The sequence below is a fragment of the Podarcis pityusensis genome (assembly GCF_964106645.2).
Source record: "Podarcis pityusensis genome assembly, chromosome: 8".
In the NCBI taxonomy this organism is placed as follows: domain Eukaryota; kingdom Metazoa; phylum Chordata; class Lepidosauria; order Squamata; family Lacertidae; genus Podarcis; species Podarcis pityusensis.
Genome location: NC_138033.1, coordinates 13,837,307 through 13,861,956, shown reverse-complemented (window position 1 = coordinate 13,861,956; position 24,650 = coordinate 13,837,307). Strand labels below are relative to the sequence as shown.

The 24,650-nt window shown below is 43.3% G+C and overlaps 2 protein-coding genes across 3 annotated transcripts; both read left to right on the top strand.

Annotated features, from left to right (window-relative positions):
- Nucleotides 1–934: 934 nt before the first annotated feature.
- LOC308483638 (uncharacterized protein) lies at nucleotides 935–10,919 on the top strand. Of its 2 annotated transcripts, none has more exons than XM_081017691.1 (6): nucleotides 935–1,944; nucleotides 5,101–5,191; nucleotides 7,070–7,186; nucleotides 7,892–8,047; nucleotides 8,784–8,921; nucleotides 10,535–10,919. In XM_081017691.1, exons 2-6 carry the CDS (start codon nucleotides 5,143–5,145, stop codon nucleotides 10,708–10,710), a joined length of 636 nt encoding a protein of 211 aa, XP_080873817.1. In that variant the 5' UTR covers nucleotides 935–1,944; nucleotides 5,101–5,142; the 3' UTR covers nucleotides 10,711–10,919. The 2 variants fall into 2 exon arrangements, with proteins under 2 accessions (XP_080873817.1, XP_080873818.1); XM_081017692.1 differs by lacking the exon at nucleotides 935–1,944 and adding an exon at nucleotides 4,947–5,075 and having other exon boundaries at nucleotides 5,123–5,191.
- Nucleotides 10,920–15,867: 4,948 nt separating this feature from the next.
- LOC308483895 (phospholipase A2 inhibitor and Ly6/PLAUR domain-containing protein-like) lies at nucleotides 15,868–24,031 on the top strand. Its single transcript, XM_081018199.1, has 5 exons — nucleotides 15,868–16,058; nucleotides 17,358–17,474; nucleotides 19,647–19,802; nucleotides 22,379–22,516; nucleotides 23,194–24,031. Exons 1-5 carry the CDS (start codon nucleotides 16,010–16,012, stop codon nucleotides 23,367–23,369), a joined length of 636 nt encoding a protein of 211 aa, XP_080874325.1. The 5' UTR covers nucleotides 15,868–16,009; the 3' UTR covers nucleotides 23,370–24,031.
- The last annotated feature ends 619 nt before the right edge of the window (nucleotides 24,032–24,650 follow it).

Sequence of the window (24,650 nt, the reverse complement as noted above, 5' to 3'; positions counted from 1 at the left end):
AAAAAGGAACAGTCACCAGAAAATACAGACTTTGCTTGCTAATATGGGGAAAACAGAGTATATAAATAAGATGGGTTCTGAAGGCTCTGGCTCACATGGAGGTGGAGGAGAAAGCCAAATTGGCTTTGTGAAAATTCAGGGAGGCATAGCCAGGGGCAAGCACTGGCAGTTTGAACACGTGCTCTTCCCAGCAATGTGGTGAAATTGGGTAGCAGTGAAACAGAAGGGGGCAGAATTCCAGAACAATATTTCCTCAACTGCCAAGAATGAGCACAAAGTCCTAGTAAATAATTCCACCCACCTACTAGACTGTGTATCCCTGGCACTTGCAGTTCTAAAATGCAAGCACTGATGTGGCCCATGTCGGTAATATCACCAGCTGAGCAGTACTTCTGAACTTCAATTTAGGCATGTTACTAGGGTTGTGCATCAGATTTTGCCAAGGCCTGGGCCAAATCAAGCATATTCAGAGGGCCTTCAATGAGGTGTGGACCGCTACAGGTCAGGGTGGATGGCCCAGAGCAATCTGTGTCTTTCTGGGAGTGGGGCTTCAGGTAGGAAGGCAGACCCTCCAAGTGTTCCTATTTCCCAGAGACCACCCCAGATTTACTGAAGCTGTCCCAGTTTCTGATTTGATCCCAGAATGTCCTGCCTTTCCTTAGGACATCCCTGTTTTCATTGGATAAATGTTGGAGGGTATGGAGTTATGTGACCCCTGAGCCAAGGTGATAAGTAACTAAACAACCTTTAGAAGACACCTGAAGGCAGCCCCGCATTGGGAATTTTTTTTAATGTTTAATGTTTTATTATGTTTTTATATATGTTGGGAGTCACCCAGAGGAGCTGGGGCAACCCAGTCAGATGGGTGGGGTATAATAATAATAATAATAATAATAATAATAAATAGTAATAATAATAATAATAATAATAGAAGTCTTAGTAAAAAAACCAAAACCCAGTTTGGGGAACATTTGGGCCTGGCAAGCATGGCTAATGCCCAGGGGTCATGGGAGTTGCAGTTCAGCAACATCTGGGGGCCCAAAGATTCCGCATAACTGGTATACACCGTCATCACTGTGTCTCTCCTTTACTTCTGTGTCTCCTCCTGTGAGTGATCCGGACTTGGGTCCTGTCTAGCATCATTAGTTGAGCAGTATAGTCAAACAACCAGTTTCTTATCAGTTTGCCAGCTACATTCCACTGTGCCTCAAATCATGGTGCTGTTTTGTCAATGATTTGAGCACCCCAAATTATTTAGAAGTGCACTAGTTTGCAAATAATCCTAATGGTAATCATAATCAACATGAACCAACATGGTCTCGCATTCTTTCATTTTCAGTGGGGCTGTCCTGCTAATCTAGCCAAATCCTGAACCGAATCAGGCCATTTTTTTGTAAATTTGTGCTAATAATAATAATAATAATAATAATAAAAAGCAGTACACTTCAAAGCAAGCTAAGATGGAGAATTGGATCAACAGAAATAGCTACATCAGTGATGCCACTTCCCCGCTGGCTAGAGGAGATGGTCATGTCACCTGGTTTGTCATTAGAATGATTCCCATTAAAATATATTAAAAAACTGCATTTAATAATTAGACTGTAGAAGAGTTTGGCATAATCATTAATCATATTATCTTTTGATTCCCTATCTGCCTTTAAAGGGGAGAAGTCTTGAACCAGTTCTTTCTGGGTATTCCAGTATCTGTTAATAACATCTATTAGGCAACTATCTGGGAACATTCTCACTCTAATTTACAGTCCTTTCCAGAAAATGAATCAATGCCCAGCTCTTTCCAGCTATTGCCACATACCTCCTCTCCTTGGCTTACAAAATACTCCAGCTAAGAGTTGTCCTTGCATTGGTATCACTCTGCTCCAGTTTGGGCCCTTCAACTATCTGACAACCTGAGCTCATGCCTCATTTTGGTTCTGCTTCCTCTAGGTGAGTAGAAACCAGAAGTCCTGGGTTTTTATTCTTTTATTATTTCTTGAAAGGGAACGGGTAGTGGACGTGAAACAGGAGCAGGAGGCTTGTGCCAGGAACTGGGGCAAAATTCAGTTTTGCTCATATGTGAAGGCAAATCGACATAACCCACACTTTCTGGAACAATACTCGGACCAAGGCACAGCCGCTCTTCAAAATTAACCAACTGTTCTCCAAATTTCTTAAAGCATTTATTTAGCCAAGAAATGTGTACAAGAATGCATGTATTTCAGTAAAGTGTGCACGAAAATGCACGTGTTAGAATGTGAATTACCTGTGGCCAAATCTTGGGTCCCCCAATTATTAGCTGGGGCAATCAGAATAAGATCCACTATTTGACTGCTGATTCAGGACCCTAAACTGTGTTTTATATAATCGTGTTTTATACAATCAATATATTCTGTGTATATCACAATGTTCTTTTTCTGCTATGGCTGATGGCTGACACAAATAAAGTTTCATTCATTCATTCATTCATTCATTCATTCATTCTTGGGTCCCCAATCAAATCAGGATGCAGACAGCATGGATTTAGGTAGCCCTCAGTTGCTCCAGATTGGATTATGCACACCCAGAGTGAGCATGGGCTGTGATTCAGTTCAGGCTTTGAATCATCCTAGGTGGGACTGTGGCCACTCCTATGTACTGCTTCGGACTTTTAATCTGATTGGGATGGGGATGGCCGTAGAAGCTCTGCACAGCCCTATATACCGTTTTGGTAAAAATAGCAGACAAACAATCATTTCATTAAGAAACATTGCTTTGCAAAAACATGTATATTAGGCAAAATTGCATAAAAACATGTGTAAATCAGGATACAGTGGTGCCTCTCAAGACAAAATTAATTCGTTCCGCGAATTTTTTCATCTAGCGAATTTTTCGTCTTGCGAAGCACGAAATCCCATAGGAATGCATTGAAAATCAATTCATGCGTTCCTATGGTCAAAAAAAGTCCAAACAAAGCCAAATTTGGTACAACAAGAGTTTATTAAGTGCTCTTTAAAGTCACACATACTGTAAAGAGCATTTCAAAATTCAAACCCAGAAATTTTTTAAAAAAACAGCAGAGTTGCCCAATGGTCACAGAAAATCATAAAAATGCAGGGGGGGGGGAAAAACAAGCTTCCAGATTCTTGCAAACCCCTCCCCAACTGTTCCCCCAGCCACCCAGCACACAGAAATTCAAATCCAGAATTTTTTTTAAAAAACAGCAGAGTGGCCCAATGGTCACAGAAAATCGTAAAAATGCAGAAAAAAACCACACAAGCTTCCAGATTCTTGCAAACCCCTCCCCAACACCAAGTCCTTGAATTCCAAACACCCCACCCAAAATCCAACCCCCCCCCCCAAAGTTTTAAAAGCTTAACTTACCAAATGGCTGCAAAAGAAGTTTTGGAAAAGCTTCAAAAATCACCAAAGTCTTTAAAAACCTCAAAAAAGGCTACTATGTACACTGCGTTCTATGAGTTGCTCCTCGAAGTCAAGTCGCAACTGTATTAACGGTGTTAAGAAAAAGGAAACAAACTTGCAAGACGTTTTCGTCTTGCGAAGCAAGCCTATAGGGAAATTTGTCTTGCCAAGCAGCTCAAAAAATGGATAACCCTTTCGTCTAGAGAGTTTTCCGTCTTGCGAGGCATTTATCTTGCGGGGCACCACTGTAAATTAGTACATTAAAAAAATCAACAAATTGTTGGAAATGTGGAGAACTGAACTTGAGATTGGGAAAAATGTGAAACTAAAAGAAACAAAACTTGAGAGAACTGCCCACCCCACTTGTGGCCTACCCTATTCTGTAGGACTCTAAATCCCATCAGCCCCAGCCAATATGGCGAATGGTCGCGGATGACAGGAGCAGTAGTCCAATAACATCTGAAGGGCTGTGGGATCTCCAGCTCTCAGCTATAGCAAGAAGGTCAAGAATCTTTGAGGGTCTTTAAAGGGAAACGGTGAAGGGAAAGAAAAAGTCTGCATAGAGACTGCCAGTTGCTTTAGTAATGAGGATCAGTGCATAGCCCTTGCTGGCTCTACAGATCTATGTGAGTAGAACTGCCAATCAACCAAGAAAAAAAGGAGAAACAGCTTGCTAGGTTTCTATGTCTCTCCTTCTGGCAAGATCAGAGAAAAACAATGGGGAATGCTGATATTTTATTTGAAAACATTAAAGTTTTCTTTTAAAAAAATGGTATTCTATTCATTAAACATTGCAGAATTAAAAAGAACCACACCTAATTTATTTCAATTGCAAGCTTGTACAAAACAAAACGTAGCACAGAAGCAAGGGAAATATCCATCAATAATAGTATGAGCTCTCTGCTCTTGTGCATTTTCTTGCTTTGTATGTAAGAACACAAGACTAGCCTGCTGGATCACATCCAATGGCCCATCTTTTTTTTTTAAAAAAAATTATTTGGTTTTTCAGAATAAAATTTTACAATCACATATCCAACATACAACATAAAAACAAGATTCCAAAGAATCTCCTGGACTTCCCTCCTTCCCTTTGTGGGTCCTATTGTTAATCATTTCCTCCTGCATCTTTGATGATAATCTAAATCTTTTACATTTCCATGTCCATTTCCATTACACTTTTACATGTCCAAAATTCAGCATTAAACTACAAGTGTTATTCCAATCCTACTAACAATTTTAGCTGTTTGCAATGGTTTTAAGATAAATTATACATTTTCCCCATCCAATGACCCATCTAGTCCAACATCCTGTTCTCACAGTGGCCAGTCAGATGCCTATGGGAAACCAAGAAGCAGAACACGAGCACAGATACTCTCCCCTCCTGTGGTTTCTAGCAACTAATCAATCCCTGTGAATATGATTGAAAATGGTTTCCCATATACAGCATGAAGAAGACTGGGGATAACTTGTCGCTTGGCAAAATTCCGTGGTGTTCCTGAAAAAGATCGCATCCCGTTTCAAAACTGCAGTGTGTTCCAATATCACATCACAGGCTCTCTGGGAAAACATACAGATTCCATTTGTGCCAGTTTCCACATCTCACTAAACCGGTTGTTCTTAAGTGTTGGCTGAGGCTCCAATCCCTGACTTATAAAATCCCTGTGTGTAAGCTCATAGCTGTATCCATTGCCCTTTTTGGAACAGATCTTCTTGAAGTCCTCCCTAGCTTTTGATCATCGCAACACCATGAAGGCTCTCCTGTGCACAGGCCTCCTCTTGGCCTTGTTTTCACTAGGTGAGTAGAAACCAGACATCCTGGGTTCCAGTAATTTACTCTAAAATAGGGAGTGGTTGCTGGAGCTACAGCAAGGAGACTGAAAAGCTAAGGTGCTCTTAGAAATGAAAACTAGCAGATGGGCAAAGCAGTGAAGAGCAGGAGGATTTGGGAAGCAGGGCTAGCATCTTGGAGTAGGGAGAAAAAAATAAATTACTATGCAGACAACTAGGGTTGCCATATGTCTGGAATTTCCTGGACATAGGTGGAAAATGGCAGCAGAAAACAGTGTCAGGACAGAAATCTCTGAAATGTCCAGGAAAATCCGGACGTATGGCAACCCATCTCAAAAGTCTAGATAAAAAAGCTTAATAACTTTTGTGTCCAGATTTTCACTTTTTGAAATATGGTAACCCTAAGATGACTATGTTTGGAATTGTGGCTTCTGGGTTACAGTGTCACAAAACTGCTTGTTTCTAGAGCCTTGGAAGCTGCTGTTCTCTGAGGGACGAGGCCCTTGTTCCTAGGCTGCAGCTCTGTGGATGGTTTCCTTAACCCCACTGAAGCTGCAGGGAAAGGGAAGGGAGAACACCTCCTTGGGGGCGAGATGAGAAAAGGAAAAGAGGAGAAAACATGAAAGGAACGAAGTGAGAGGTGGTTTCTCCAGCCAAGCCAGCAATGCCTTCCCTGTAGTAGTGGGGGCGGCTATTTGGAGATGATTCTTACTTGGCAGACAAACATACACACACACACACACACACACACACACAGAGAGAGAGAGAGAGAGAGAGAGAGAGAGAGAGAGAGAATGCATGGAGCAGAAATACAGGAAATACAGGGCAAAAAGTGTCCTGTATTCAATCAACACATAGCATTTTACATTGAAATCTGGGATGATCCTGTATTTTAAAGGATGGGCGGCAACCCTATTCCAAAGTGGGTCTATTTAATAAATGATAGTAATATTTGCATTCTCGTTTTGTATGTTTATGCTGTGAAGCACCCTGTTATCTCCTGATGAAAACTGGTATACAAATTTAATAAACATAAACGACAACAACAAGCAGGGATAGCTCAGTTGGTAGAGCACAAGACTCTTAATCTCAGAGTTGTGGGTTCAAGTCCCACACTGAGCAAAAGATTTGGGAAGACCTTTCTGACAGTAAGAGTTGTTTGGCAGTGGAACTGACCATCCTTCAGAAGGTTGTGGCTTCTCTTTCATTGGAGGTTTTTAAGCAGAGGTTGGATGGTCATCTGTCATGGATGCTTTGGTTGAGATTCCTGCATTGCAGGGGGTTTGGACTAAGGGACTGTTGTGGTCCCTTCCAACTCTACAATTCTATGATTCTAATAGCATCTGCCAGCACTGGCTATACTGTTTGTCTGTAGCTGGTGGGTAGGTGTCAGCCCTAGATTGCTCTGCTGGGGCACATGAGCTGGGGCAGGTTCCCAAGCATCCTAAAAACTGATTCCAGACCTAAATGAGTTGGCCTGGAGTTGTGTATTTGTGGATATCCCAGTACATCTCCCCTGGATGTTCTACTTTTGTTTTAAGAGCGAATAAAGGAACCTTCCATCCTCTTTACTTAATGAAATATAAGGTAACTTTGCTGGCAGAATTGTACCCAGCTTCTGAGAAAGAAGGAAAGCCTACCAGGAGATAGGATGATTGAAATGAACTTGGTGCTCATTTATTAAACATAATTTCAATTTTCAAATTCTTTATTAAACTGAATTGCCTTAATTCAAAATAGGTTAACGTGGTTTCCAAAGTCGAGGGAATCTGTCGTTGTCTCCCATCTTAAGCCCAAGACCCTCTGGCTCCAAGGCTCAAAAGAAGATGTGTTGTGGTGTATGTTAATGACACTGAGCCTTCTTGATCCCCTTTCCTGTTTGTAGGGGCACCGCTACAATGTACAACTTGTCAGTATGGGCTGAAAAACTATTGTGAAAACCGAGAGGCACATAGCTGCCCAGCTGATACGTGCCTCAAAGGTGTTCTGGATAACAATATATGTGAGTAAGAAAGGTTTCATTCTTTCTACTGAATGTGCACACAGCCCTTTTCAAAAGACACCTTCCACACGTAGTAACTGCATGCTGGGAAATCAAAGAACTAACGTGAGGTCCATGTGTGAATCAGCCCTAAAATACACAGAGCTGTCATTCTTCATCCTGTAACCTTTCATCACAAAAGGAATTGTGGGGACTGCCATTTTGCCAGTCTATAGCTTTTTTAATGTGTTTGTGGGAGGTGCTATTGGTTTTCATTGTTATTATTATTATATGTATTTTGTGTTTTCATTTTGCATTTTAATGCTGTAAACTGCCCTGTGATCTTTGGGTGAACAGTGGCATATAACTTTAAATAGAAAGAAAGAAAGATAGATAGATGATAGATAGATGATAGATAGATGGATAGATCGATCGATCCTAGCTAGCTAGCTAGCTAGCTAGATAATAGTGCCAGTTCCAGGTTGGGGTGGTGGCTTGGACAATGTGCCCCCAGCAAGTGACACTGTCATGTTTTGTCTCCACCTCCATTATTTTCCAACATCCCTAGCTAGGAGTGCCTTTTATCACCTTTGGATGGAGCAACAGCTGTGGTCACTTCTGTATTTAAAATCCCTCCTTTGGCAACCCTACAGCTTTGAGAGTGCCACAGTTAATGCCAGGGCAAAGATGATTGACTTGAACCTCCTTCCTAATTCTCTTCCACAGTTTCTCAGTACAGAGAGCAATTTAATTACAGTGACTGCGTTGACTCCCAGGAATGCCACCCAGGCTATTTTGGCTTTGCTACAGCAATGAGGAAATATTTTCGGGTGAAGTTCACCTGCTGCCATTCTGCTGCATGCATTGAGGATGGATTCGGAAGTAAGTATTGTTGGGGGAATATCGGGGTTGAAGCCAGATATCCTGGGCTGCCTGAAATGTCCAATAGAATCCAATTGCCAGTAAAATGGGGGCATTTAGGTGAGAATGTCAGCACAATCTCATCCAGCAAGTAGTGAGGGGTGTTGCACCAAGCATGAAAACAGCACAATCATTTATACGCTTATAAGCAAAGGAAGCAAAGGGGCAGCTAAGTCCATATATAGCAATACTTCCACATTCTACTAACTTCCGCTGGCTTCTAACTTATTCCTGGGAAATTCGTTGTCAATTAACCTTGGGGCAGGGAAGAGATAACGGCAAATTTCAGCATGGGCAAATATAGCAGCATTTTTATTTCATTGCCTACAACAACCCAGTAGCATCATTCCTAACAAATGAAATTGTTAATGGTATTGATTGCAATGAAGATGATCAGAGTTGATTGCCAGTCATAATTTACCCAAGAATGAACTCAAAAATGGTGTTCCTGGCCACAATTTCAAATAGATGTAAGGTTGGCAGGGTCTGTCCCCCCCCCCCCCAATTGTTGTCATATTGTAATCACAAGTTCCCCTTGAAACTTTTATATTAGATTTTCCCAGCTGGCACATTTGACTGCAGTTGTAGAACACCCTGGTGGGTGTCATAATCCTTTATACAAACCGGAAACTAAGGGGCCAGAATGGACTTGGCATGCCAAAGAAAACAGAAATCTAACCAGATTTCATTTTGACAGTGCATCCTGGGAGATATGGTCCTCTGGAGTGCCCAGCCTGCTTCTCTAACAGAACCACTGATTGTGAGAGCATGACAGCCCGCAGGTGTCCTTATAAAGCGACTAAATGTATAACCTTTGGTGGTATTATGAAGCAAGGTGAGTAGAACTTCCGGTCAGTACAGGGGAAAACAAGCAGCTGTCAGCCATCAACTACCCATCCCCTTTTGGCCAAATATGAAGAAAGCAAAGGGAGGAGGGAGATAATAGAATCATAGAATCATAGAGTTGGAAGAGACCACAAGGGCCATCGAGTCCAACCCCCTGCCAAGCAGGAAACACCATCAGAGCACTCCTGACATATGGTTGTCAAGCCTCTGCTTAAAGACCTCCAAAGAAGGAGACTCCACCACACTCCTTGGCAGCAAATTCCACTGTCAAACAGCTCTTACTGTCAGGAAGTTCTTCCTAATGTTTAGGTGGAATCTTCTTTCTTGTAATTTGGATCCATTGCTCCGTGTCCGCTTCTCTGGAGCAGCAGAAAACAACCTTTCTCCCTCCTCTATGTGACATCCTTTTATATATTTGAACATGGCTATCATATCACCCCTTAACCTCCTCTTCTCCAGGCTAAACATGCCCAGCTCCCTTAACCGTTCCTCATAAGGCATCGTTTCCAGGCCTTTGACCATTTTGGTTGCCCTCCTCTGGACACGTTCCAGTTCATCAGTGTCCTTCTTGAATTGTGGTGCCCAGAACTGGACACAGTACTCCAGGTGAGGTCTGACCAGAGCAGAATACAGTGGCACTATTACTTCCCTTGATCTAGATGCTATACTCCTATTGATGCAGCCCAGAATTGCATTGGCTTTTTTAGCTGCCGCGTCACACTGTTGGCTCATGTCAAGTTTGTGGTCAACCAAGACTCCTAGATCCTTTTCACATGTACTGCTCTCAAGCCAGGTGTCACCCATCTTGTATTTGTGCCTCTCATTTTTTTTGCCCAAGTGCAAAACTTTACATTTCTCCCTGTTAAAATTCATCTTGTTTGTTTTGGCCCAGTTCTCTAATCTGTCAAGATGTGTTTTATTTGAGGGAAATATTTAATGTTTTCATCAACATGAGATTTCCTTGCTAGAAACGAGTTTTGGGGAAATATATCTGTCCCTGATTTCTGTATGTGAGAAAGAGAAATAAAAGGATAAAAGAAGGACCCTAGGAAGGTGGGATCTCCTGATTACTGGGGAGGTACACAATGTTGGCCTCAGTCACTGGCATGCTATTGGCCTCACTCACAGATCGCCCTGATCACATGCAAGCAGGCATGCAAACAGCTGTCGTTCCCATTTTGAGTTTCCCAGGCCCTGGAAGGATGCTATATTGTGGGCCTTATGGAAGATTCAATTGTTGGCTAAATTCATATGTGTGAGCTTCACCCAGTAGCCTTGATCTGGTCAGAATACCAATAGACAAGGAAGAAAGGTAAAGCAGGGCTTGTGGAAGACATCAGATGCAGACTGTTCTCAGGTGCACTGACCCTGACATTTGTCCAAAGATGCCTGACCCTGATGCCAAGCCTGACTCATATTATCCTGCTGCACCTTTCATTTCAGTGTCCTTTTCTGAGTGAAAAGATATCTTCTGAATATTCAGAGAACATAACTGGGTTGGGGGTAAAGGGGGACACATGATTCCAATGGCCCTGCAAATTGCATGAGTGTGCTGGGTCCTGAAATCAACCCTGACTCATATTATCATTCCTCTTTTTTCAGTGGGTAAAAGTGAAGTGGCAGCTGCTTTCAAAGGATGTGCAACCCCAGATTTTTGTAATTACATAACAACAGTCCCCAAAGGAGTAATGCAAAGTTTAAATAACTGGGTTTCGTTCAATGTCAACCGAGCAGCATGTTTTGATGCCCAGTCATCATCCTATACTTCTGGCCTGTAGATGGGCCCTTCGTGGGATTTAGGAGGAAACTGCACCAAGCAGCGGGGGAGTGGAAGATCTCTGAAGATGCTAAAGAGTGAGTGTTTTTCTAGAAGGCAGGTGCAAGAGAGCAGGAAATTGGGGTTTCAGAGCTCTAGTTATAGAAAATATGACACAGGAGTTATATTTCCATTGAATTGTGATCTGAATAAATTCATAAAGCAGACAAATACTGTGTCTTTGTATTGAGGATTTTCCAGCAAATAATTTCTATGCAGATATGGCATGATGAATGTTAATTTCTGAAGGTGAAGAAGGAGTAGGAAACTGAAAATTGTAATCTGGGATATCAATATGTATTTCCTAATGGCACGCAGTGGCGTAGTGTGGGGGTGCAGGGGGGGCCGGCCGCACCGGGCGCAACATCTGGGGGTTAGGGTTAGGGGGCGCAAATCCACGGGTTAGGGGGCGCAAATTACTTGCCTTGCCCCGGGTGCTGACAACCCACGCTACGCCACTGATGGCACGTGTGTGTGTTTTTAGTAGGGGAACTATTTCCACCAGGAAAGCTGGAAGGAGAGAAAAGCATTACTCTGTACTCAGTTCAGATTGCTTGTTTTTCCATTGCACCATTGCAAAAATGTAAAGGAACCAGAGATCAGAGCAAAGATCTCAGTTGTCCTGTCCAGTTACATCCTGATGTCAAAATTGTCCTGTCCTACTGGTGAAAAAAAAAAGTATAATAATAAAATAAATAATTGGCAATTCCCCATCATTTCATGTAACTACAGAATCTGTAATATGCAATGAACTATCCCGCCTAGCCTTGGTTCTGCTACTGCTTGGTCAGAACTAGCAGAAGTAACAGTCAGATACATTGGTTGAAATATGAGGACCTGAGTAGTGGCTATTTTTTTTTGCTCCCCCTCCCCCTGCCCCACTCAAATGTTTCCAGAAACTCAGATTCTGTGCAAGCTTCAAGTTGATTATAAATTAACTAGCAGCCTTGTACCTGATAGTGTCCAGAAATTCTGTACTGTCTGGAAAGGTGCATAGGTTGAAACTTGCTCCTTGATCTCAGAAATTGTCCCAAGACCATTCACAGGAGCAAACAAAAAAAGAACCAACTTGTCTAACACCGAAACACAGGTGCAACTTGAAAGGCAATGTCCAGAAACCATCCAAGGTCAAGAAACAGTAAGTGCAGTGTTTGTCAGAGGTAAAGGCATAATCCCTATTGACAGAACCCCTTGAAAGGCTGTTGGCATCAAGTCCAGTTCTCCATAAATCCCCACAGACAACATGAATGAAGGCCATGGAGCACCAGTGTTTGGGAACTGTTGCATGTGACAATGTCCACAGATGTGCTGTAGAGGGAAGTGAGGGGTGGATGGGGCTCATCAACCTGGGTAGGTAGTCCATCTAGAAGAAGGAAAACTCTGATCCTAAAGCTCTGCTGCCTTGCGGGACATCTTTGGGAGAAGATAAGGCTAAGGAGTAAACCCTACACAAATCTGGACTGGAGTCCTTAAAATTGTCAGATGATGTCTTGTACACCTCCTTCCAGCAACATTGGCAGCTGCTCTGCTTTCTTTTGGACTACATCAGTGAGGCCAAGAGAGGTGCCTTATCCTCTGGGCAGCCCAGGACCTCCATACACACTGCTGAGGATTGCACCCCAGAGGTGTCACTTTTGTTGCTGCTAATGCAATGGTTTGACTTCACCCCTGTAGGTGCACTCCATTGTCTCGCAAGATGGATGGATGCACGCAGTAAGGGGTGGGAAATAAACAACTGTGATCCCTGCTGTGTCATGGGCATGTTGGCACACTCCATTGCTGCTTTTCCAAAACATCTTATGCTTTCCCTTTTGCATTGGGAGCCTAGATATTTTACTACTGCTCTTATCATGATGCTAAGGTTTCCATTAGTCTTATCTAAAACAGCAAAAATGTGATCAAAGGTCCACACAGCTTCTACAGAAGAGACACAGATATGGCATAATTTCATCCATTTTAATCCATCATGGATGCTCTATTGCGTGCATGAAACATACTCTAACTGCTGTGTGTGATGGATATATATATAAAGCCTAGGAGGGTCCACATTAACAATGAAATTGGGTAGCAATAAAACAGGCAGGTTGGAACAGTGTTCCGGAACAAGCATTTCATCAAACAACACCAGTGAGCTTACAATCCCAGTAAAAGAGGCTGATGACCATCATCACTATATTGCAGACACTGGTCTCCACGCCATCTAGTTATGCCAGCTGATAATTGTCCCCCAACATCAGTTTACTCTTGGTTAAGGGCCTCAAGAAACCATAGAAAGACTGGACCCCCATGCCAAGTGCCAATAAAGACAGTGGGATTTGAGTGAGGCCATAAACTGATCCTGGGTGAGGGAACTATCTGATAGAACAAATTTTTCACAGTAGACATGCCATGTGAAAAGTAATGATTTTGCCCCTGAAAACACATTATTGGCTTCTCTATGGGAATGCTCCAACCTGTTCTAAGGAAGGTACTTTGGAATATATTCAGAATGTGCTGGTGATTCCAGTTAGGGGTGGACGTGGGTGCTATTGACAGATCCTAACCCTAACCCCAAACCACCAGTATAGGCTTGCTTTGTAATAATAAGCATATTAACTGGGGTGAGTTTCCTCAAGCAATCAGGCTTCAAAATTAGAATGTCCTGGCACTTTCACATATACACTTTCCCAGAGATGAAACTGCTTCCAAGTTTTCAGGCCTCATCCCTGGCCTCAAAGACAGAAAACCTAGATGAAACAGCTGCCTCAGAATACCAGTAATTGTCAGCTTTTAGCCAGGGCCCTAAGTGGGCGAACAATTTTCTTGATACTCTGTACATGTTTGCTGCAGCTCACGGATGCCAGCAGCCAAAGAACATTAATTTTGGTGGCTCCTTGAGTTCTGAAACGAGATGAAATATGGAACAGCACAACCCACCCTTAACCTAAGCCAAAGTTCAACGCCTTTTCATTAACTTCTGAAAAGCCTCCAAACTGGGATTTCATAGAGATGTAAAAAAGCTATAAGGCCATCTCATGGCTCAAATATATATGCTCGAGAATTTGTAAAGGAAGCCTTGTGTACATGAAATACATGAAAACTTTCTCCATCACCCACCTGGGACAGGACGCTCTGTGGGGCCTCTGAGGAGTCTGCCTCCCTCCTCCCACTCAGCTCCCCTACAGCTGAGGGGGAGGTGGTAGATGGACTGTTTGGGGCAGCACGGAGTCTGTGGGTGCCCAAGCCGCCATGTCTCTCCCAGGAGAGACGCATGGCTTGAGTGTACTGCAGGCCCCGCAGTGAGTGTCACACAGCATTTTGTGACCCCCCTCAGTGGTGACACCTGGGGCGGCCCGCCCGTACCACACACCCCTTCCTCCGCCCCTGCCATCACTGTCATAGAGGAAGGATGCATAGAGTAAATGCCAAGGATGTTTTGGCAGAAGCACCTAAAAATACAGGGATGGTGGCATTAAGATAGACTGGCCGCTACTTTCACCTCAGCTTTTCCCAGCAATTTCCAGCAAAACAAAATAAAAAATCCTGAAGAGTGGGCCAAGAGATAACAAAGCTTTTGCCACTTTGAGAGGCCCTGGGAGGGAAGACTAAGCTTATAGAGAAGAGAAACATAGTTGTTATTAACAAACGGAGAGAAAAAGGGAGGAAATGCAGTTTAAGCCAAAGGAGAGAAAGCAATTTATTCACCTTGCTCCCTATCAGCACCATTCACAGTGTATTAATGGTTATGCAGATTTTGGCCTGCATTAAAACCAAAGTCTGCAGTAGTAGGGAAACACCCCAACCTTTTTTAAACACACACACACACACACACACACACACACACACACACAGATAGATACAGACTAAAAAAACCACTATGATCTTCCCTGTGGGACTCCTGTAGTGAGCACTGTGTGGGATGGTTTTTTCAATATTCTTCAAAATTTGCTCCTGCTTGGGACACAAAATTAGAGTGGCCACAACAATTCCTATTTGCAGAGTTCTGGTCTATGTTGAAAAGACTGGTAGTCCAACATCCATAGCAAAGCTCTTATTGCTTAAGAATGGAGAATATTTTTTTAAAATAAATGAATTCTGGAATACTAAATAATTGACCATCCAAAGTAGCTTGGCTGAAAGGGTAAAGTCCAAGAGATACCAAACTGCCTGGATGAGAAGCTTGTGTGATGTACAAATTAACCCCATACCTTCCAACATTTTGGGAGGGCAATTCGGGGCCCACAACCACCACCACCCCGTTCCTTGCTCATGCCCCTTCCCCCAGTGCTCCCCCCTAAAAATGTTTAGGGGTACTCTCATTTCTTACTCATATTGAAATACAGCTCCTCAATGTGGCAAAACTTAGATTCACAACATTTTTAGGAGTATGTGTGCCCCTGTGTCCCCCCAGAAAAAAAGCACTGCACCTACCTTTGAGCACTCTTCCTCCTTCTCAGGAGTGTGGGGAGATGTGGTGGAGTCTGGTGTAGCATGCAGTGGAGGCCAGCACAGCCTTCCAGCAGGCTGCACCAAACCACCCTCTTTTCTGGAGGCAGCAGATTCCAGGCTGGACTTCCGGTAGGCCACATCAAACTGCCCACTTCTCTGGAGATGTGAGCGGCGAAGGCCTGCCAGCCTACGCTGCACCTCCTGATGCAGCACAGACTGTTTCCTGTTGCAGCGCAGCTATCTTCACCTCCTCCTCTGGTCTTGGAGATGAACCACCACAAGAGGAGGTCAAGGTAAGTTTTCCTTCCATTTTTTGGTCCTGTTTTTGGTCCTGTTTGTGGACTCGCACCACAGCGGAACCCTAAAACACCTGGCGCGACCAGTGCGAGGGATCAAAATTGGGGCATTCGGGATTGGGAACAGAAGCCGGGGTAGCTTCTGCCAATCCGTGATGTCCCAAATCAATCAGGATACTTGAGGGGTCTCTGACCCCTGTGAATATGATTGTGAAAATGCTTTCCCATATCCACTGTGAAGAACACTGGGGATAACGTGGATTCTCATTTGCCAAAATTTCGTGGTGTTCCTGGAAAAGATTGCATGCAATTTCAAAATTGCTTTGTGTTCCAAGATCACATCAGAGGCTCTCTGGGAAAACGTGCTGCCTCCATTTGTGCCAGTTTCCACGTCTCATTAAACCAGTCATTCGCAAGTGCTGCTTGAGGCTCCCATCCCTGACTATAAATTCCTCTGTAAGCTCATAGCTGTATCCATTGCCTTTGTGGGACCAGGTCTTCTTGAAGTCCTTCTCAGCTCTTGATTATCCCAACACCATGAGAATTCTTCTGTGCACAGGCCTCCTCTTGAGCTTGTTTTCAGTAGGTGAGTAGAAACCAGAGATTCAGTGTTCCATTAACTTCCTCTAGAATAGGGAGGGGGTCAGTAGAGCTAGAGAAAGGAGGTCAAGAACTTCATGTGCTCCTGAATGGGGTATTGAATAGATGGATATTGGGATGAAGAACAGGAGAATCTGGGAATCTTGGTGCGATGAGAAAGTGAATCATACAAGTTACCAAAGTCCCCTAACACTATCATAGTTATCTCTACACCAAAGGAGTGCAATCTAGGAATGTTGATGTCAAGCAGGCTCCCCCTGCTGCAAAGATCTCCTTCCTGTCAAGGAAAAGACCCTAAAGGGAGTGTTTTGATGTCATGGAGGGGTTGAACTGCCCCAGCCTCCATTGGACCCTGTTCTTGGCTGCTGTGGCCCCCTACCTCCACCTGCTGCACTTGCCAGCATGCTATGTTAGGGCTTGGATTGCTCCATTAGGGAGCAAATTGGGCATGCAGGCAAGGGGGTGGGGGGGGAATAAAACTTCTCATCACATATTATTTTGCTTTTAATGAGCTATTGCTCCAGAACTGCAGTGGCATGTTAAGAGTAGAGATCTAAGCAAACAGCAGCTAGCTTAATTCCAGCTGCGTCATTATCTGCCGAGCCAGGGAAAATGGCGGAGGAGGATTCTTATACGAACTTGTTGAAGGAAATCCTGGCTCAGATTCAAGCCTTGAAGTCGATTCAGCAAGATGTGGCAGAACTTTAAAAAATACTTTCAACAGATGCAAGAGGAAACGTCTCATTATGAAGATTGCTTGACTGTCCACAAAACACTTATGCAAGGGAGTCGTAATATTTAGAGTAAACAAATTACTTATTTAGAGTCACAACTGCAGGGAATCTTGGGGAGTTTGTACGGATTTTGTTTTTAAAAAAACCCTGTGGAATGGTCTCCCTCTGGAAGTTATGGACTCTCCTTCTTGGAGGATTTTAAGCAGAGGCTGGATGGCCATCCATCATGGATGCTTAGTTGAGATTCCTGCATCATAGGGGGTTGGAGCAGATGTCCTGTGGGGTCCCTTCCAAGTTTAAAATCCTATGATATTATGTGTGGTCTTTCTCTATGCAATTAAAAGAGGAGAACTTTCGAAAGAACTTAGAAAGTTATATATTAAGGGTTTATTTTGCTGTCTATTTTGTGATTTTAAGTTGCTACTGGGGTTTTCTCTTGGCATCCAAGAATTGTCTTTTTATACCTTTTTTTTCTTGAGTCAGCAAAATGGAGATGCCTGGGGCATATGAACAAGACACTGAGCTTTTGTGATCTTCCTTTCTCTCTGCAGGGGCGCCACTACAATGTATGACATGTCTATATCTGTACAACAACACTTGTCTCATGCGACAGGCACGTAAATGTTCAGAAGATACTTGCCGTGAAGTTGCTCTACAAAGCGATATATGTGAGTAAGGTTTCTTTCCCCCCGCACCCATGTACAAAGAACCCTTCTCAACGGAGGCCTTCCACACACTCAGAAATTACCATGCTCTCTGCGATCAAAGAATTACAGTAAAATCCATACACATGTGACTCAGCCCAAAAGTCTTCTGTAAAATATACAGAAGAGTCTGCCTGCGTTCAACATCTTCTCCTCACAGAAGGAATTATGTGGACTACAACTTTATTAATGGGGATGAAGAATTCTCCAGAAAGATTTATGAGTTCTATGATGATATTACAAGGGGAGCAACTGACATATTTAGTGATTCATCTCTTAACCAGGACTTTTCCCCTCCAAATGTTCTGTCTTCAGTGAAAAAGCTAAAAGATTGATTTAGGTTTTTTAACACTTCAAGGCTGAGTATGTGGGAGTCCATTTTTCAGGAGCCTCCTAAATATGATACAGTCAGATATTGTAAACCAACAATTCTATATCTGATTTTCTTCGATGTTCTGCTGAAATTGAGAATGCTGAGGTTGGCTGTTGGGATCAGGCACGATCCCTGGCATGAACCAGGCCTAGAAAAGATTCTAGTGTATAGTCTTTCTGGCCCCCATCATCTTCCTGCATGGGATGTTGTAGGAATCCACTGACAATGGATAATCAATCAAATGTCCTTCCATCCACCCACTCAATCAAAACATGGCACAGATTCTATAATGAACTACTTTTTAAACGTGTACCCACGATACATTAATAGGTACATACTTTTTAAATGTATATAATTTCCTACTCATTGATGTATAGAGGCGCTCTTTGCTTTTCTTCTTTCTGAATTGTTGTTTCTGACCAAATTCATGCTATATGCACTAAAATTCAAATCCTAACTATGTGAACTCAGAAGCAAATCCCAATGAATTCAGTGAGCCTTACTCCCAGATGTGTGGGGGTTCAGATTTCAGCCTTAAATAGCTTCCTGCTGTAAAATTTAAAAGCCAAGGGGACACATAAATCATTATTGTTCTTTTCAGATGGAAAAAGATATCTTTGGTTACTTCTGAATTTTATCCATGCTCCTCAGTCGTAGCCTCTTTGTCCAATTTGGGAGAACCACCAGGGTATGACTGCCCATCACCCCAATCTCCATTTTAAAAGTGACATTACATTTAAAATGATTTTCCTTGCTCCCCCTAGGTCCTGCTATCATTTTTACATTTTTACAATGTTAAAATTCACTTATCTGAATGTAATACATTTTGCCCAAACCTTGCTATATTCTCTGCAGATTTATATATTCGAAAAGCCAAAGTTTGCCCCCTTCCTTCCTTCCTTCCTTCCTTCCTTCCTTCCTTCCTTCCTTGTTTATGCTTTGCAGGTTGGCAGCAGCTATTTTTGGGCAGAAGTCATGCAGGGAGGGAGGGAGATCAAACATATCAGAGAGCAGGAGAGATCGGCCAATTCAGGGAGCAGGAGAGATCAGAGAAATCAGTTTCTCCTCTGTTTCCCTTTTGCTGGTTGGCTGCAGCCATTTCAGGAATAAATAAATGAAAAGGGGTTGGGGAGATCAGAGAAACCCTGGATTAAAAATGTTCCCATAGGAATTAATGGAAATAATGAACTCATAAAGCCAATGCTTGACTAAGGAATGACCAGGGAACACATTGAGGGACCTGCATGTATTGGCACAAGTCAGCTAACTTTCATCTTGCCCATCTTTTCCCCACCATCTTCTTACCTCTCCAGATTCTGGGAGACTGGGGGGAAGGGGAGCTGCCTGGCGCAGGAAGGAGAGACAGCTTGGCTTCCTCGCTGGCCTGAGTCATTGCTGCCTCTTGGACCCCATTCTCTTCCGCCTCTGGTTCTTGACTGCTCTCTCCCTCAGATTCTTCCTGCTCACTAAACCCTGTTATCTTTTCAGTTTCTGACACCTCCATCTCCCTCTTATCCCTCTGACCACTCATTGTAGTCCCACAACAAAGCCCCTGGCCCTGAGCCTTCTTCCCTTGGGGGTTCCCCACCTGGTGCTTCTTGCCTTGCCTCTGCATCCAGTCAGCCCATGACCCCACTCTTATAACACCAGTGCACAGCATCAAACTAAACACTTTCCATTTTATGTATCTATTAAATCTCCAAATAAAAAAATCTGGGGCAAAAATGATTGACTTGATATTCCTCTCTAATTCTTCTTCACAGTTGCTGAAGATAACCTCAGCCTTACTTACAGTGACTGCGCTAACACTCAGGATTGTATCCCAGGCACCTTTTCTTTTTCTGGAGGAACCCCCCGATTCTTTCGGATGCAAGCTGAATGCTGCAATACTGACGTATGCAACGAAAACCCTATTCAATGTAAGGGCCCTAGTATTTTGGGCACTTTCTGTATCAACAATTCTTGCCCAGAGGCAAAATATAGAACTTCCCAAAGACAAAATGTAACAATAAGACACTTATATTCCACCAAGTGTCCATTCCTTTAAATATAGCCTTTCCATAATATATGCATAATATACTTCAGCCCTTACAGAATGTGTATGGAGCTGACTTACCTACTTGAACCATTGTGGGCTGACTGGAAGAAGACATTCGAAACATTTGCATCCGGTGATCTCGTCGTCGGAGTCCCACTTGGGATTTCACACAGTTGAGGCTCTATCACAGTGGTTTGAGTGATTGATAGTAAGGCTACAACACTCACTGGAAAATGGGTTGCTTTCATCCAGTGTGTGGATTATCCTTTGTGTGTCGAGGTCCCCAAGCCACCCCAAATAAACACACACTTCACACATCAATTTTGTTTAAGGTTTTTTGGCATGATTTTGGCCACAACTTTATTTAAATACACACATGTGAGTGGTTGCTTAGGCATTGGTTACGTCTATCTGTCCTTGCCCCAGGGACAGAACTGACTTCTGGATTCCAGCTGAAGCCAGTCAGGGAAAACAATATTGGGGAGAAATGAAGCTGGGCAACAGACCCTCACTTCTCACCCGCATGCTCCCAGGGCTTGCACGGCCCAAGCCCAATGCCAGGGACTTGGACGAAAAGGATGGCAAGCCCTTTTAACGGAATTCCCTTGCAGCAGCACCATTGGAGGGGTAGGCACTTACCCCTCCACCCACCAATTTTAACCAATGCCTAACCGCAAACCTTACAAGTTGTGACGATTTGCTACGCAGTAGGCAAAAACCAAATGGCACCAGCCAATCAGCCAAATGGACAAAATTCCTACCAGGCCCCTGCCCCAACAGCAGGCAACCCCATGACAGGCATAGCAAGGTCAAAGCAAACAACCCCCCCCAATTCAGGGAGGGTGGGCGGGTGATCCGGTGCACACAGCCCAAGAGGATGCCGAAGGCTGCGCGCCCAGTATTTAAAACCTTTGACCCCACCTCCAATTTGGCAACATCGAAGTCTCCCCAGAGACTCAAATTACCCAATCACTGTCCGTGGACATCCAAACGGGTCTGGCCAGCAACAGTGGGGTGGCCTGCTGGCCCCCACCGCAACACGTGCTCTCTGTTAGGGAGAACACTTTTTAGCAACAAGTATATTTCTAGCGGTTCTATTCTCTTGATTGAATGAAGATACATTTGGCTGGAACTTTGGTTTTGAGACATCCCATATTGTACTTGAACATGATTTTGGTTTTGCAGTTCTCCCGCAAAAATGCTCACCAACTCTGGTCACTCTTCCCTTTAAAAAAACTCAACAACTCTGGGGAATCCTCCTCCCTCCAACGACAATGGGTAGATCACTGCCATTTTTTTATATATACTGGGAGTAGATCACAGTCTCTTGGGAGTTGGACGTGCCTGGTATATATTATGTAAAGGTTATATTTAAAGAAACAGACACTTGGTGGAGTATAAATGTCTTGTTTTTACATTTTGTCTTTGAGAAGCTCTATGTAATTGCATACAGGGTTATGTGAGCTGTGTTTCTTTATTTCTCTGTATTCCTTTGTGTTGTTTTTTGCTTACTTTGTTGCAGAGGCAAAATATAACTGGGTGAAAGGTTTGTCTTCCTAGTGTCTCTGGAAAGCAATTGGACTCCTCTTCACGAGTCCCATAAAATCTGATGTGGGGATCTTGTGGTTTTCTATTTGGTCATCAAATTTCCCAGCTCAAAAGCAAGTGATAGTTTTTGCATGTCTGGGAAAATCAAGAGATGTGCACACATTTATCAATTTATATATGAGGGTGAGGGGAATTGACATATTTATTAGTGTGACTTTATTTATAACTGGATGTGTTACTATTGTCACATTCCGTGAAGTTTAATGAAAGAAGCAACAACCCTTCTAACATGTCAAAACTAGATCCTATTTAAGATTTGACTGAATGTTGTAGCATTTTCATCTCATTGTTAGGGGCAGGGCGGCTGTTGCCCACAGCAAACCAGTATGTACCCAGTAGCATCATTCCCAACAAATGATCTTGTTAATGGTGATAATCACAATGATCACTCCAAGACTGAACCTGAAACCACTATAAATGCCTATCATGGATAGTAGAAAAGTATCATCTTCCATTCAAAACAGTAAGCCTGGACCCTAGAATCTATGGGCAAGCCTTGTTTCATCTCATAGGCTGGTAAGGATCAGTGCCAATCTGCTTTTGTCTTGGCTGGCAGAATTGTCAATCTCATTTCACACAATTCAGATGACTCTCATGCAGAAGCAGGTAGACACCAAGATGCATGTTCTGAGAAAGACCTGCATATGTTACATACAGAAGCCATACTCATGAGCAACACTCAACAATATTTATATTAGATTTTCCCAGCTGGATGGCACTTTTAGAACACCTTGCCGGGGGGGGGGGAGTGATAACCCTTTGTACAAACTGCAAAATAAGGGCCAGAATGGACCAGTCATGTCAGAATAAATGGAATCCATCTGCTAACCATAAATTTCATTTTGCCAGTGCAACCTGAGAGTTTTGGTCCACTGCAGTGCCCATTCTGTTTCACAAAGAATGCAAATGATTGTGTGGTCATCGACATCCATAACTGCCCTATTGGAGAGACTAAGTGCATAACATTTGCTGGTTTCATGCAGCAAGGTGAGTAGAACTGCCAATCAGCAGAGGGTGGGGGGTGAGGGAAAGCAGCTCTCAGCCATCAGCTACCTGACCCTTTTCTGACCAAATGTGATAAAAGCAAAGGATGGGGTGGGGACCTGCGTTTTCTTTGAGGGGATGAATTTAAAGTTTTCTTTACACTGCTTGCCCCATTCCTCAGTCAATGGCATGGTGTTGACCCACCCCCAGACAGTGCTGGGAAATCCCTGATCGCATGGAAGCAAACATGTATAAAGCTGTCATTCCCATTTTGAATTTCCACATGCCTTGGAGGGATGTTGTCTTGTGGGCTTTGGGGAAAATTAAATTGGTGGCTAAATTTGCAAATGTGGGCTTCACCCAATAGCCTTGATCTGGTCAGAGTACAAGTAGACAGGGAAGAAAGGGAAAGCAGGGCTTGTGGAAGACATCAGAAGTGGGCCGTTCTCAGGTGCCATGGTCCTGAAATTTGCCCAAGAATGCCACGCCCTGATGCCAAACCTGACTCATATTACTCTGCTTTATCTTTCATTTCAGTGTCTTTTTGGGGGGGATGAAATTACATCTTGTGAATTTTCAGGGAACATAACGGGGTGGGGGTAAAAGGGTCCTGCAGGTTCCCCAAGTGTGCTGGGTCCTTAAGTCCACCCTGACTCATATTAACATTCTTCTCTTTCTAGCGGGTACAAGTCAAGTGTGGGCTGCTTTCAAAGGATGTGCAACACCAGATTTCTGTAATTTCATAACAACACTCCCAACAGGAGTAAGGCGAAGACTGAATGTCTTGCTGAGGTTCAATGTCACCCAAGCGACATGTGTTGATGCCCAGCCATCATCCTATACTTCTGGCCTGTAGATGTGCCCTTCGTGGGACTTCGGAGGAAACTGTGCTATCAGCGGCAGGGTGTGGAAGATCTCTAGAGATGCTGGAGGCAGGTGCAAGAGGGCAGGAAATTGAGATTTGGGAGATGTAGTTAGAGAAAATATGGCACAGGGATTTCCATTTGAATTGTGATCTGAATAAATTGATAAAGCAGACAAATTCTGTTTCTTGCATTGGGGCTTTTCAAGTGAATAATTTCTATGCAGTGATGGCACAATGAATGTTAACTTCTGAAGGCCAAGAACGAGAAGAAAATTGTAATCTGGGATATTAATAGTTTTTCCCTAATGGCACAGGTTTTAGTTTTGGTTTTTCTTTAGTAGGGGGAACTAGTTCCACTAGGAAAGCTGAATGAAGAGAAAAGCATTACACTTTCTGGCATTGTTATGTGGTCAGTCTAGAAGGCTCATTTTTCCATTACACCACTATTATCTGCAAATATGTAAAGAAACTAGAGATCAGATAAAAGATCTCAATTGTCTGTCCAGTTACATCCTGACTTAACTAGTGACTGATTTCTTTGGCTCACCCACCCCCACCATTGAAATGTTTCCAGAAGCTTTGATTCTGAGGAATATTCAATTAAAAATTCACTAGCAGCTTGTACCTGGCGGTTCTCAGGAATTCCAAGGAACCAAAAATCTGTATGGTTTGGAAAGGTCTATAGACTGAAACTTCCTCCTTGATGTCAGGAACCCTCAAGACAAATTGTCCCAAGACCATTCACATTCTAAAGCCAAAACACAGGTGTAGCATGAAAGGCGAGGTCCAGACATAATCCAAGGTCAAAACACAGTAAGTCCTTTGTTTCTTAGGGGTAAAGGCATAATGCAAAGTCAGATCCCTTAAGGGTGCCCTGAACCCAATCATGTTTCTGTATACTTAATGTGGGGTGCATGAGTTGTTAGGGGAGGGGTTTTACCTATGGTGGAGGACACATTGTGCTCATTCTGGGGTAGTTTGTCCACCTTTGCCCCCCCTTGCACCTGTGGCTGCTGGAAGCAAGTGACAGCATCCACACCCCAGGAAATGGCTTTGAATGGCTAGCTAAACCAGGTGAGGGATAAACCAGCTGACCCTAAACCTCCACTGCTTTGTGGGATATCTTCAGGAGAAGAAAAGGCTTAGGAGTAAACCCTACACCAGTGGTTTTCAACTTTTTTGAGTCTACAGCACCTATGACCAACCGCATTCCTTCGGTGGGAGCCACTTACAATGGGGTTCCATTACAGGGCATTGCCCTGTTCCACTCCT